Source organism: Cygnus olor, chromosome 2 (genome assembly GCF_009769625.2).
Source record: "Cygnus olor isolate bCygOlo1 chromosome 2, bCygOlo1.pri.v2, whole genome shotgun sequence".
Taxonomy (NCBI): Eukaryota; Metazoa; Chordata; class Aves; order Anseriformes; family Anatidae; genus Cygnus; species Cygnus olor.
In genome coordinates, this window is record NC_049170.1 from 133,235,458 (window position 1) to 133,251,170 (window position 15,713).

General features: G+C 37.6%; 1 protein-coding gene across 1 annotated transcript in view; it reads right to left on the minus strand.

The window, feature by feature from the left end:
- CNGB3 (cyclic nucleotide gated channel subunit beta 3) overlaps window positions 1-10,941 on the minus strand; it is a 39,602-nt gene extending 28,661 nt beyond the window's left edge. Inside the window, exons 1-7 of the mRNA XM_040547777.1 lie at window positions 10,863-10,941; window positions 9,527-9,669; window positions 9,199-9,415; window positions 8,373-8,585; window positions 5,264-5,310; window positions 3,227-3,313; window positions 1,215-1,279 (exon numbers count right to left, since the gene is read on the minus strand). Of these exons, the coding sequence (XP_040403711.1) occupies window positions 1,215-1,279; window positions 3,227-3,313; window positions 5,264-5,310; window positions 8,373-8,585; window positions 9,199-9,415; window positions 9,527-9,669; window positions 10,863-10,941 (851 nt within the window). The remainder of the gene's footprint in view (window positions 1-1,214; window positions 1,280-3,226; window positions 3,314-5,263; window positions 5,311-8,372; window positions 8,586-9,198; window positions 9,416-9,526; window positions 9,670-10,862) is intronic.
- Window positions 10,942-15,713: the final 4,772 nt, after the last annotated feature.

The window sequence follows — 15,713 nt, forward strand, 5'->3', positions numbered from 1 at the left end:
AAAAGCAATTTCTTCACCTTGTGGAAATTCAGAGAAGCCTACTCTTGTACCAACAAGACTTAAAAACAAACAAACAAACAAACAAAAACCTTAAAAAAGAGAAAACTCCTCAATAAGTGAAAGGAGAGGGTAACATATGAATAAGCTTTTAGAAGGACAGCATCTCATAAATACTTTAGCAGAACTTTCAGACTTCTAAGGTCTTTTATTTCACAGGTATCTGAAAACATGAAACATGATGTTTCAACCTCCTTTTTGAATTTTTAAATCACATGAAATATCTCATTTGTAATGTACGAATACAAAGACTACCATTTAAGTGCAATACTCTCTGAAATAAGTTGGTAATCGTATTTTAATAAGATGGTATTTATGATGCAGCAGCACACAGGAGAAAGATTTTGCCCCAGGACTGGGACAGGGAAAGAAATCTGTTGGTGTAAGAACTGAACAGGATAAATTAAGGCTGTTGACAATGTTTGTCAGTAAATGACAATAATGGTAATAGAGCAGATAGGCTGATCAGGTCCTAGCTGCAGCAGTGACTGCTGAGGGACCTATGAAATTTGCCATACCCGTGTCCATGGGCTGCCTGAGTTGGAACCAAAATTCTTTTGGTGAATACAGAAGGTGAGAACATAGTGCAGTAGACATCAATTATAATCACTGTTTGAGAGCCATACTGAGTTGATTCTCATTCCAAGTTTAGTCAATGTAGTGGAGGATCAAGTTTCTGTATATGCCAGGTTCATGGTGAGAGCATGTTTGAAGAAAAATGTTGATATAGGCTCAAGCTCATAACTTTTATAAAGTACAAATAAACAGCCACTGAGGATTTGGCACTGCTAGGAACCTAAAGAAGCTGTTCTTTAGCTCTTTCACTAAAGAAACTTCTTTCTGATTGTTCCGATCAGTTAAATTTTGACAGAAGCCTCAGTGTGGTGAATATTTTGCATGAAAGTAGCCTTTGCACTCAAGCAGGCCAGCTGAACTGAACAGGACTTCATAGATGAATGAAGCTTTACATTTATTATTTTAATGATTACAATAAAGACAAAGAGATATTAAAAAAGATCTTAAATTGAACAGTTAAAATGTACCATACTGTGCCGACAAAGATATACCGTCCAGTGCTTCACTGACAACTTATGACGTTGAATGAAAGGCATTCTGTGCCAAGCTTTGCATTCCACAAGGATTTAATAAGCACATACCTGTAGATGTATGCTTTGTCCAGAATAGCTTCCAAACGATCATTAAACTCAAAGAATGTGTTATGCTGAATGGAAAATAAGTGAAAGTAATCCAATCATTATCTTTCACCACATATTTTTCTAGTAGTACTGTTATTAGTTCACATACACATTTTGAAAATAATGGATTTTTCAGCAGTCTGACTTTCTTTAAACACCAATCTAGAGGTGAACTGCAAAGCAAAGATAAAAATTGAGTAAAACATTGTTTTGGGTGTGGAGTGTCCATTAATCTGATTATAGAGATAACCTTGCTGTTTAGGTCAGACTGATGTTGATAATTGACTTCTACTTCTTCAAATGGATATAACTGGTTAGGCAGCTTTATCAGAAGCATTACAGCTATAAAAATCTTTTTTTTTTTTTTTCTTTTTCTGAAATTCCAGTGACTATTCAGTAAGTGCTCATATGTATCAACAACCACATATACGATTACATAGTAATAATTGCTGCTGTATCAAATTCCTCCTGTTAATAATTTCTAGTTCACCTTTAGCCCCAAACAAAATCTTGGTTTGTTCAGCCCAGAGCAGAGCAGGCTGAGGGGAGGCCTCATGGCGGCCTGCAGCTCCCTCACGAGGGGAGCGGAGGGGCAGGCGCTGAGCTCTGCTCTCTGGGGGCAGCGACAGGATCCGAGGGAACGGCATGGAGCTGGGACAGGGGAGGGTCAGGCTGGGTGTCAGGGAAAGGTTCAGCACCTAGAGGGTGGTCGGGCACTGGGACAGGCTCCCCAGAGAAGTGGTCATAGCACTGAACCTGCCAGAGTTCAAGAAGCATTTGGACAATGTTCTAAGACACATGATCTGATTTTTGGGTGATTCTCTGTAGACCCAGGAGTTGGACTTGATGATCCTTGTGGGCCCCTTCCAACTTGAGATATTATATGATTCTATGACTCTATGATAATATTCCCACATACATTTTTGTTGTTGTTCAGTACACATCTGTTTGACTAATACCAAGTACAGTTTAACATTTTATTCTTTCATACTGTTTTGGTCCTGATTTATGGAAGTATGAAGTTTTGTTGAAGACTGAAGTGAAGAGCACCCTCATTTTATTCTTAGAGTTCTTGTCGCTTCTTCCAACTTTAAATGAAAGCCATTTCTTTGTCAACATACTGCTCCATATCAAGTGCAGTTTCATAAATAGTTTGAAAGTAGAAAAGACATTCACCTTGTTATACATGACTATCAATAATTGCTTTGGTTTTGCAGACACAGTATTTTGATGGTGAGTCATGCAGAGGTAGTTTTACAAAAGAAGAGAGAGAAAAATAATATGGCTCTGAGGTAGCATTTAACCGTTAAACTGGTCAAAGGAATAGCAGCACAGAGGCTACCATATAGCACAGAGAGTTCAGAGAGAGACTGTGCTCACATGTGGGGAACATATTGAGGCCTGTTAGGTACTGTGAAATAAAGGGAGAGGGATGTTGTCTAACCACATCTCAGCCCGTCCACTGCACACTCCGTGTCTTTGGACTCAATAACAAAAGTGGGTTTATGCTTGTTAAATGTGCTGTGTACAGCTTACGTTGTCATTAAAATTTCCACCTTTGCTTTTAAGCACCTGACATTACCAACAGAAGGAGAAAATACGTTGGCATTAATTAGTGATCTTAAATGAATATTTTTGATGTTTGAAAACTAAACAGTTTATTTAAGATTAATCTAATTTAAATAATGGAAACAAATCTTTCTTAATCACAAAACAGCTTTTTTATTACAAGAAAGCTACAAGAAAAATAAGAGAATAATGGCTTCAGTTGGCTAGATAATATATTTTTTTTCTTTTTCTTTTTCTTTTTTTTTTTTTTCTGTTTGTATACTGATGTGGCTTAGACTCAGAAGATTCCTGAAGATATTTTTCATTTTCTAAGCTCCATATTCCTAAGTATTATAAACATATTTTCACTGGGATTTAGAAGCATTTATGTGTTGTTAGCCATCTATTACTAACACAGATCTTACCTTTAGCATTCTATTTGCTCTAAATGCTGGGTTAAATCCAAAGAAGATAGATAAAACTTCAAATGGCAATACTGATATCACATCGAGCTGTTGAAGAGCAGAGAAAGAGATTTCAAAATAATCATAATGCATTTATTTGCTGTCAAAAACCTACTTAGATTGAACCATGATTGAGTATAAAATTTGAACAGTCAGCATGCTATGCCCATAACTTCCAAAGTACTAGCAGGCAAGATTATCTCTGAAAACACCAACAGCTTTGCTTTGCCCTACTTTTAAGTCCCTTGTGTCTGATATTTTCTTCTGTTTCATGGGGATTATTAACAGTATCTCAGATATTTGACTATTAATACATTCTGTTATTTCAATTATGGTTCTGACAAGACTGAAATGGTAGGCATGTGGCTGGTAAATGGGGGTGCAAAAAGCACCTCATAGGAACTTCTACAGCTTTTAAGGCCAGGCTGCCTAAAGCAATCTGGGGGATCACAGTGAATTAGACTCCTTGTTTGCAACTGGCAAAATCCGTGTGTTTCATACAAAAGATTCATCATAGGATCATAGGAACTTAAAAATATTTATGTATAATACTGGTTTCTGTTGTATTTGGATGCTTCTACTTCCCCACTAAGATTTTGAACATCTCTCCACAGTCCACCAATTGTATGATTACTTATCTGCCTACTTTATTCTTTCTAAGAATACTGTGCAAAGAAGGAATGCTGCAGGAAACTTGGCTTTGCCTAAAGATTTGTGTCTTGAGATGCTTTTCTCTGTTACCGATAACTTTTGGGAATACAAAAGGAACATGGAACTGTGGGCTTCATCTCACTGTAATCAGAAATGTCTCTGCCCTGAGAGATGCAACTCACATTGGCAGCAACACTGCCCTTTAATTCCATGCAAAGAAGCTACAGTTAATTCCAGAACTCTGTGAAAAAAAGGAAACCGAGCCAAAAACTTGACTGAGGACAAACAGCCTTCTACGGCCTCTCTCCCTCTCTCAGACACATGTTTAAGAAGAAGCAAAGATTAGTCAGAGGTGCTTTAATACCAGTAACTGTTAATTGGTACTTAATCATTTGACTAATTCCCAGTTAATATCTATATCTTGCATGTAGTGAGAACATTCAGCTTCCATTAGTTTCTGTAGAAATCAAGAGCACTAAACATATTTCAAGAGTGAACCTAAAATAAAACTGTACGTATCCATTTCATTCTTTCAAATTTAGTTTGACTCTCTTCTGCTAATTTTGCTGTGAAGTGTTTATTTGGGCTTTAATATCCTGAAAGCACTTTTGGATAGCTTACCTTCAGGCATATAGATAATGCAATGTTGCAATCACTGAGACAAATTTCAGCTCCAAAATAAGACAGGTGCAAAAGTATATATAAAAGAGATAGCAAAAAACGTGTTTTCAGAGATGCAGGCTCAGTGTCACAGAACTGCATGTGTATCAGGAATTCAACAGACTACCTTCCCTCTGTTGATAAATCCAATATTTTGGAAAAAAATGAACAATTATTCTAAATCATTTCTAAAATTTTTCTTTTGATTTTAGAAAGTACTATGAGCATCAGAAACGTTGCTTCAAATTTCTATTTTCTTGTGTGAGCACTGGCATATTCACTAACATCAGGTACTTCATAGAGTTCACTGAATAGAGTTATCGTCTAATTAAAACTTTTTATTTTGTTTAATGTACTCCTGGCAAACTATGCTGTTGTCTTTCAGTTTGTATGGGGATGGCCTTGCACAAATTCATCCAAAATAAGAATTTTATTAATTTCATTTTGTTCAATTATTATTACTTCGTATTATTTGGAATTGCATTTATAATTATTATGTTTTACAATTAAACACTCTTTATGAGGACAGCAACACCAGCTTCAGATGGTGAGAACTGACATTCCATCAACTCAGCACTTTCTGCTGACTTTTTAAAATCAACAGTGCTTCTCAGGGAATGAAAAGATCCCATGGAATCCTACAACCAGAAGCTACAGTATGACACCAGTAACACAGGATCTACTTACCCGAAACTTCATAGAGCTGTGGTAGAATTTCTTCATTTCCACTTTGTCTGACTACAGTGATGATGAAAGGAGAAAAAGGGATAGTCAAGAACAGCATGTCAAGAATGAGCTCTGCTATTCTGCAGTAATAATACTCTTCTGATAATAAGGATGATAGCATTTATATTAACAGTGGCTTAAAAGTATGAATGGAGAAATATCTGTAGGAAGTAGTATTTTTATTAGACCAATTTACCTTAGACCAGATTTTATTAGACCTGCTTGAAAAAATCAGGTTTGGGGTTTATCTGTTTTTTATCCAAGTCTGGCTCTTGGTCTAAAAAAGTATGCTATATTTTCACACAAACCTTCCCTCTTGAGGTCTCGGTGCTGGCTGATCCTTGACCTAACACCCTTCAATTTTGGGGCCAAATGCTCCTTTTGACTTTAATGGTTCCAAGAGAATGTTTCTGGTGGTGCTGTACAAAACTAGCTCATTGAAAGCTGGCATTAACTTGCTAACATTATTAGCATTATAATAATCAACGCTGCATTCATTAGTAATGATTAGCTATTTATTTTTAAATTACTCTCCATAGGAACTGATGCTAATACCTTAATAAGAAAGGCTAATGACAAGTATCTAAAGAAATGTATCTATTATTATACTTACTGAATTTATACCAAGGACACTTTAAAAATAGCCTCAAAATCTTAAGGACTTTTCACTATTATCATTTTAAGCATTAAACTCAATGCAAGAGATCAGGCGGTAGATGATTTCTTCACCCACTAAAATCTTTGAATTGTACAAACAATTTCAAGGGAAATAAAATTGTGGCTTGGACTGGCGTACGCTTTGTTGGGTTAAAAACTGGCTGGATGGCCGGGCTCAAAGAGTTGTGGTGAATGGAGCCAAATCCAGTTGGAGGCCGGTTACTAGTGGAGTCCCCCAGGGCTCAGTGCTGCGGCCCGTCCTCTTTAATATCTTTATCGATGACCTGGATGAGGGGACCGAGTGCACCCTCAGTAAGTTTGCAGATGACACCAAGTTAGGTGCGTGTATCGATCTGCCCGAGGGAAGGAAGGCTCTGCAGGAGGATCTGGATAGGCTGGACCGATGGGCTGAGGTCAACTTGTATGAAGTTCAACAAGGCCAAGTGCCGGGTCCTGCATCTGGGGCGCAACAACCCCAAGCAGTGCTACAGGCTGGGAGATGAGTGGTTGGAAAGCTGCCTGGCCGAGAAGGACCTGGGAGTACTGGTTGATAGTCGGCTGAATATGAGCCAGCAGTGTGCTCAGGTGGCCAAGAAGGCCAACAGCATCCTGGCTTGTATAAGAAGCAGTGTGGCCAGCAGGTCTAGGGAGGCGATTGTCCCCCTGTACTCGGCTCTGGTGAGGCTGCACCTCGAGTACTGTGTTCAGTTTTGGGCCCCTCGCTACAAGAAGGACATGGAGGTGCTCGAGAGAGTCCACAGAAGGGCAATGAAGCTGGTGTGGGGTCTGGAGAACAAGTCTTATGAGGAGCGGTTGAGGGAGCTGGGGTTGTTTAGCCTGGAGAAGAGGAGGCTCAGGGGAGACCTCATCGCTCTCTATAGGTACCTTAAAGGAGCCTGTAGAGAGGTGGGGGTTGGTCTATTCTCCCACGTGCCTGGTGACAGGACGAGGGGGAATGGGCTAAAGTTGCGCCAGTGGGGGTTTAGGTTGGATATTAGGAAGAACTTCGTTACTGAAAGGGTTGTTAGGCATTGGAATGGGCTGCCCAGGGAAGTGGATGAGTCGCCATCCCTGGAGGTCTTTAAAAGACGTTTAGATGTAGCCCTTAGTGATATGGTTTAGTGGAGGTCTTGTTAGTGTTAGGTCAGAGGTTGGACTAGATGATCTTGGAGGTCTCTTCCAACCTAGATGATTCTGTGATTCTGTGAAAAGGTAAGCTTCCTACATTAAATTTTTAACCTTGTTCATAAAACTTGAGTTTTCTAGGATTTCAGCAAGATTACCATTTTTTTGAGTGGCTAGGCATACAAAAATACATTACACTGCACTGAATTTAATATCTATCCAAACTATATTTACATAGTTCTATCTGAGATTCCTCTGTAAAGGTATTAGTAATATCTTGGATGCGTAAAATTCTGCATAAAAGCACTGAACTAAAGCTAGTTCCAAATTACTTATGAGGATACATAATTTTGAATTTTCAGTCTGTTGGGCACAATAATGTCACGCTGAAGTTATCTAAACTTTTTTTTTTTTTTCACTTTAAGTTTTCTTCTATAAGAACTTAAAGAATCAAAAGCAGGGAAGATTTTAAAGAAAAGGGCATGTTCTGTATGTCCTTTTCATATGTTAAGGGCAAATCTTTACCTTTTTACAGGCATTTGCTTATAGTTTTATTTTGTACTATTCTCTAAAAAGATAAAACAGTAGCAAAAAGCAAAATTGCATATATATACACTATATATATATATTTATATATATACAGCCCCAGGAAAAAAAAAAAAAAAAAAAAACAAAACCAAAACCACCACCAGCAAAAACCAAACAAACAAAACCAACAAACACACACACAAAAATCAAATGTTTTTGAATATATCTTGAAATTACTGGGATTTGTTCAGATGTAGGCAAAAAAATATAATCTCACAATCTGTAACATAGTGCTTATATCCTGTCCATCCATAGCAGAATGGGCACTGTCTTCAACTACAATTCCTGCACAATATGAATAGAAAACCGAAAGTCTCACACAAACATACAAATGCATACATACACGTATGAGTACATAGTCATATAATCACTGGTTCCAGTGAAGCTGCACCAATTTACTCCTGGTAAGAAAGAGTTTTATACGTGTTCTGGCTGCTTGTATCTGTTGTTTTCTAACCTGCTTTTCTTTTTTAAGGACTTTTGTATGTAGAATTCACTTGTCCAGAATGTAGGCAATAAATATGTTTCCTTATTCCAAAATAGGATAATAGAATATCAGTGAAGAAGAATATAGGTATACTTTGATAACTAAAATGTTGTTTAGATTTGACATAGTAGGAAACGTGTATCAGATTATAAGCAATTTCTAGAATGTACTTCAACACATACCCCCTACTTGTGGAAATCCCACTTCCAATACTTACTATTATATCTCCACCTTTTAAAAATTGCACTCGGGGCTGGAAAACCAGCAGGTCACACAGGTAGCAGATATCACAGATGATGTCTATGGCAACCCAATATATTGTATTACTTGAGGTTTGATATGGAAACACAAAGCGAAGGGGGATAAACCAGCAATTCCAGTTATAGGCAACTGTCACAAGCATGAGCCATGCTACATAACGTCGATCTGAAAGACAAAACAGTCAATTTACAGGCATGAAATTAAAATCTGTTTTCATTCTTTTAGATATACTTATTCTAGTGAAGCCTCTGGGAACCTTTCTGCCCAGAGCAACCTATCATTCTCCCTTATTCAGTAGCACAGGCTCATAGTCACACATGTTGAAAAGAGGAATCACGCAATGAATAAGCAAAAGGGAAAAAAAAAGTTTATGAGAGCATACAGAATTTAACGTATCTCAAAAAGCTCAAAATGTTTTGTTATGCATACTATAACTGACAGAATAATTATTTGGCCTTAATGAATGGGACAAATTCTAGATCAAGAGTCATCAGGTTTGATCGTGGTTGTTTTATATATCAGCTTCATGGCACTTACAAAATCACACTGTCATATCCTTACTACTGTTGTCAGTTTTCATGGCTTTTCCCTGTTTGGAAGGAAAGTTCTTGAGGGCTGGATCTATGTATCCCTCTGAACTGTAAACAGGAACGTGGATCTTGCTGTGGCTTGTAGGTACCATATAATACTGAGTCACTTCAGCAATCCTTTACTCCATTCTATTTAAATTTAAATAATTTAATAATATTAAATATTTAAATTTACAGTTTTAATTTACCTGTGTATGAGTCTATGCTGTCTGGTAGTTGTAGATAGGTCATGTACTTTTTCAGCGGTGTTTTTTTGAATTTACAGCAGAGCATATCACAGTAGTGATCCTCCTCTGGCTTTGCTTCTGCTTCCTCTTTCTTTTCTTCCTTTTTTTCATCTTTTGGTGGGGGTGGAGGCTTCGTTTTTGATGGTGCTAGTGAAAATAGAATATCACAACAAGTGACCTTTTAACAGTCGTTTAATTACTACACCCTCTATTAACATATACAAGAACTTCATCATGTTAAAAACTCTTCTAAAAACACTTGGGAGTGACTAAAGCTACAATTCCTTACAATATTGAGTGTATTAGAAACCAGATTTGAATAAAATAACCACTGATATAATCGTGCATGTCTGCTATCACAAACAGGGCACTTCATGTTAAAGAGTGCAATATATGTTATTGCATTTCCTTGGACAGTGCCCACAACCAATGCTATAAAACACCAACAAGAAAAAAAGGTAATTCATAATTCAGCATTCATTAATTCACCTGGGCATTTCTCTTTACATGATTGTTGCAAATAATGCATAGTTAGGACGGAGATAAGAAAAGATGTATGTGCCATGGGCTGATCTCTCCCCTCACCTGAGATCTGATATGCAAGATGCAGTAGGTGAAACTAATGGGAAGCCTATGGTTAGGTGAAACTAATGGGAAGCCTATGGTTTTCTACATTTATATGCTTACAAAGCCTTGTGGCACTCCTTTGAGCCCTGTTCTTCCATCTTTATCTTAGATAACTTTTTGTCCCCTTAATTCTGGTGGCTTTACGTCTGAATAGGATACACAGTCTTAGCAGCAAATTGATGAAATGGAACTATAGTCATTTGAGAAATAAATGATTTTAAGTTTTACAAAGAGGACAAAAGAGGTAAATGAGCAAAGTATTATTTTAAAAAAATGGAATTCCTTTATTAGCTGGTACAGTTTATAAGATGTCAAGCTCTGTTTTTTCTATCTTATTAAAAAATGGGTAAACACTAAACAGCTTCTCTAAATGGCAGAATATCAAATCACCACACTCAATTCTTTGTGAAAAAGAAATGAAGTTAAACTTTCCTATAAAGAGTAACAACATTGTATTTGTTTGATGTTTCATATTTTATCAAAAGTCAATATTTAATGAATTTCACGAGTTTGCTCTATTTGAAACACATACCTAGAGTTCTCAGTGTGTCTGGAAGTTTGCTGCCATGGTTAAAATTTTATTTACTTTTACACAACAGATCTAATCTCAGATTGACCTATATTTACTTGTAAGATAGATATGTTTCCTCATATGTTTCAGATTCATCCCAATGAATAAAGGTATCTAGGATTTAATTTAAAATATATAAAACTGCTTGACAGACATGATTCTAGACTTGATTGCCCAAGATTTTCTCCACGGATGTTTCAGTGATGGGGTTTAAAGGGATTTTGTACCAAGGACCTGGCTTATTGTAAACTATTACAGGTGGCTTGACTCCAGCAGGCACAAAGTGATTAATTTCAATGGGTAAACATGTGAAGTTTGCTATACTTACCAAAAAATGTTATCACAGCATTTTCTGTTCCCACAAAATAATCTTCATCTTTAAACTCAACAAATACACAGCTATTTCATATATTCTAGAGTCACTTACAAGCTGTAGGACTGCCTTCAGGGGAGGACAGCACAGGGTCTTTCAGCTTTTCCTTATAGACTGTGGCCCTTTCCCGCATTTTTCTGACAATCTCTTGAAGCTGGGCATCAGCATACTCATTTGTTTGGAATCCTTGAGGTGTTGTCTTCTGTGTGCTAATTAAAACAAAAGGAGAAGAGCTTAATGTGGTGGAAAGCTATAGAAGAAATAGTGCCAATTCTACAATATGAGCAGAATTCAAACATTAAGACTGGATCTTTATTGGCCACAATGTTTATTCATATCATTTAATTCACTGTAAGTGGATACATGAGTTAACTGCTGTTGCTTCCAGCTTGTGTCAATCGATATTGCTGGCTGCATCCAGCAGTCTACATGGTATTTCAGACGGAGGAGGTCAGGGTGCACCCTGCTCTGTATAGCCTTCTACAGGAATGGCTTCCCACCATTACTTTTCACCAAGTTCTGCTCTGACTACGGAAGGCCTAGAGCTTATCCTGTGTATTCACTGAGATACAAAGCATGTTCTTCCCACCTGTGAAGTAAAATGAGGTCATTATTATGTGGTAATATCCAGATGTTGACAGGATGTAACTGAGTTATATTAAAAAGATGCATACGGTGGTCCAGGTGGAGAGATTATGTTTACTTCATGCTCGTAATCTTTGGAAAACTGATTTCATCTATGATTTTTTATGGGTTTTAGCTACTAGGAAATAATAAAAAAATACATACTTTTTACCTAGTGGGAACAAACCAGTGGTGTTCTTGCTAAAGTTTCTCCAGTCATGTTTCTCCAGTCATCACTAAGGTGTCGTGTCCCCGCCCCTCTCCCCCCCCCCCCCCCCCCCCCGTGTGTTTACTCAGGCTCAGAGAGTAACACCGAGCTGATGTTCCACCATTAAGCATTTCTTTGGACTTAAAGACATTTAATTTTCAAATACCCGCACTCTTGCATTGTGCACAGAGACTTATGGCTTTAATAGGATCTATGCATACTGCTCAGTCAATTAGAATATCTAGCTGAGAGTGTTCCTTGATCAACTCCTTTAGGCTTATTCTCACTTGAAATGTCATCCTTAGTTACTTGTTAGCATCTGACTACGCAAACTGGGGACATTTTGGAGTGCCAAGCAGCTGGGCCATGCATTTAAACTTGCTGTATGTGGAGACTAGGATATGGATTTTGCTCTTTATCCTAGACTGAACACCTTTCAACTGGTGTCTCACCCTGGTGTCAGAGCCAGCCAGTGGGAGTTGCTGGTGCAGGGCAGCTGGTGGCCTACTCCCACACTGGTCACAACTGCTATTGTCACAATTTGGCACAACCCAGCTGCGCCCAATACAGGGAGTACAGCAGAGTATTGCTTTCTTAAGAGTTTTTCAGCTCAATACCAAATACCATGGGGATGGGGCTATATAAGAAGAGAAGCAGCAGACCAAGAGTGAAGCAGGCCTGAAATTTCCCATTTCTGGAGACGATCTTCCCAAAGGTAAGTAGAAGGAAAGAGGTACAACAGCATATTGGGTAGGGAAGAAGTGAAAAATACTGCAAAGGGATCTTTGAATAAACACTATGTCTCCTCAAGTCTTAAACTGACTTTTATATTCTTAACAGGAGGAGCTGCAACTAAAAACGGAGTGTGTCAGGGATTTTTGAGAATCACAGTTTTCTGGAGACACACCACATATCACGTTGCCCAAGGAGGTATAATTTAAGGATGTGAAAATGCTTCTGCAATAAAACATTGGATAAAATGGAGATAAGTCATTAAAAACAGAAAAAGCAGAAGTCTGAAGTGTGTGTTTATCATTCTTCTAATTTAAGTCTTATGTAGTTTCTATTTCTTAAAACTCCCTAGACAGGAGATTAATCAAACTATTCTGAAATACTTTGTAATCTCATCACAGTTTATTTTATGTCACATATTCCCTTTGCTCCAGCCATCTGCAGTGTATTGAAATTCTTTCTTATTTTGAGCTAACATGTCACAATTGGTTTTTCAGCTTTATGCAAAGAATTTAAAATAATTCTTACTCTTTTCTGTTGCTGTATTTGCTCAGGGTATTAGCTATTTTATAAAAAAAATACTTATAAAAAAACAGAAATGTCATAAGAAAAGCCCCTGCTATCTGCTTTCGAGGGATAAGCCAAAAGTTGTGTGGGATTTCTTCTATTCCACAACCTCTCCAAAACAAGATAAAGTCTTCTCTACCATAAATTTGGTGCTTTATCGCTGCAGTGTAGGAATCATGTTGTTATTTGGTACTGATTGGAAGCTATGTGAATCTGTTTAATGTTACTTGCCCTGCAGTTGATAAGAAATTGATTTTCCTTGCCCCACTTCTCATTTGGTTTGCATGAACTCCTCCTCTGTTACTTTCTGGTAAACAGATGCTTAAATTTTCTGTGGTTAATATAAAAGGAAAAGGATACATGTTGAACACTGCTAATTTGAAGATATGTTTTGTACGTGTACTTCACGTGGAAGTACACTTTAAATTTCCTTGGCTAAGGAAGCCCTTTCAAACTTCACCTCTCACAGTAGGTGGTGCTTTGCCATGAATATGTGACACCAGTGCTATGCAGCTGCCTTTCACTGCATGCTACACTCTGGTGGAAATTAGGGCCTGGCTCAGCACCTCCTACTGGGCCTGAGATAATTACTCAAGAAGATTTGTGGTGCTTTCCTCTCTCTCTCTCTTTTTTTTTTTTTGTTTGTTTGCAGATGTTTCTTTCACTATGTGTGTGCTCTTTCATGTGTAAATCTTTTAATAACTCTATTAATAGACATATTTTTAAAAATTCATATACATAAGCGCATAGCTGCCAGCAGAACATGTGTGAGCAGCCAGCAGAAACAAGAGCAGTGGGTAAGAGACTCTGATAATGTCATTTGCTGCTTTGAAGACACCACATTTAATGAGAGTAATTGGTACCTCGCACTACATTACAGTATTTTCTCATTCTGGTTCACTGCTCCCCAGACTTTAGAATCTTGTGCTTGTGAGAAGGGCTACTCTGACTTATGTTTTTACCATGCTCTGTTAAGGAGATAATGCCTCATTTGAATACATAATTATGTTCATACAGACTGTGTTGATTTCACACTGGGCTCTTTCTGGCTTTATTCTGTGTATGAAAGTTCTCACTGGGTGATCAGACTTGTGGGTATTGCTCATTTCCTGGTTTGCCTCTGCCTGTGTGTCACATAGCTGAATAGTTTGTGGCACGCAGGGGCAGATCTGCAGGTTCAGAGGTAAATCTCCCTTAGAGGCACACTGCTTAGAAGGGCAGAAAGATACTTCCTCCTTGGTTTTCTGCCCTGATCTGTGCTAAGTGCAAGGTTTTGTCTCTAAGCTGATGTATTATTCTTTAAGCAAATTTATCTCTGACCTCTGTGCAATATGTTACAATAGTCGTAGGCCTATACTTGTAACACCATACAGTCCTTTACAGAGTGGAAATATTTATACCCTGCAGAAGTAGTAACTTCACATGGTCCAGAAAATGAGTCAGGACCACAACTCATGTACTAGGCATGTAGTTTTGTTAATACTTCAAACATACTTTGCTTAGCAATAACAATGCCTGTAATAAAATTATAATAATAATGCGTATTTTTATCTTCTTAACTTGTAGGTTTTAACTTAATTCTCCTCAGGCCAAGAGAAAAGATTTAGACACCTGTAACACAGCAGAAGAAAAAGGCCTTGAAAGAACAGGCTATGGAAATACAGCACTGAGTGTACTAATGTATGGGACATCTGTTAAGTACTGCGGCTTTGAAGCTTTCTGTGTTAAGAGTTCAAACAAAACAGGAATCAAGAAATGTTATGGGTGATTTCAGAATAAAGCATGTTTAACCTTTTCTAATTTGAAATCCAGTTTCTTGACTGCTTTCTGGCCACAAACACCAAATACTGAGTTCAACTTCCTCTTTTATCTACCAGGTCACCCCCAAGAAAAAGTATTTCATAAATACATGCTGCTGCCTGAAAAAAATCTATACTACTTTTTGCTGAGTTCAGTTATAACCCTTCTTTTTGCAGCACTTAAGAAAATTTCTCCTACCTACTAGGGAATATAGTTCTTGACCTTGCAATAGAACTTTTAATGTTTTCATTGAGCATCAACATATCTAAACCAGTGTCTTGAATAAATAATTTATTGTCTTGAGTAAATTACGTAGAACATCTAATCCAGATGACCAATTTTCAGAAGGATATAAAAATGCATAGCTATACAAACGTCCACAAAACATGATGTTATATCTGAGAAAGATTTCAGTGTGATAGAAAAATGTAGTTCTAGGTGTCATGAAAAGTATTGATTCAAAGACATCCTCAATATGCCCTGACAATTCCAGTGTGGGTAGAGTTACAGGGACCAGAACCCAATGTCCGTCTCCACTTCCCAAGCTAAGATCACACATCCTAGATGATTAAGAAACCTCATGGCTTTCTGTAAGAGAAAAACTGTGTTAGTCATCTCCTTGGTCCAGGAACAGGAGTATTCAGAAAAACTAACTATTCTGTTTTGGCTTTCTTTATAAGCAATAGAAAGCTTCTCTGAGGAAAGGTTCAGAATAACTAAGGTAGGTTTCTGCTCTCAATTGCTTTTGAAAAGAACCTATCCTCCTTTACCTGCACAGGAATCCTATGGAGATTTAGGAGTGACCTTCAATGTTTTCTTTAATGACTTCTTTGGTGCAAAATGTAGTAGTATGCTAGTGGTGTTTGATAGTGCATGGAATTGGTACATTTACAAAGTAGGACTGATTTCTGTACTGGACAAATTGAACTATTTAGACTGAGTAATAGAAATGAGAGCAAATCTAATGCTATGTA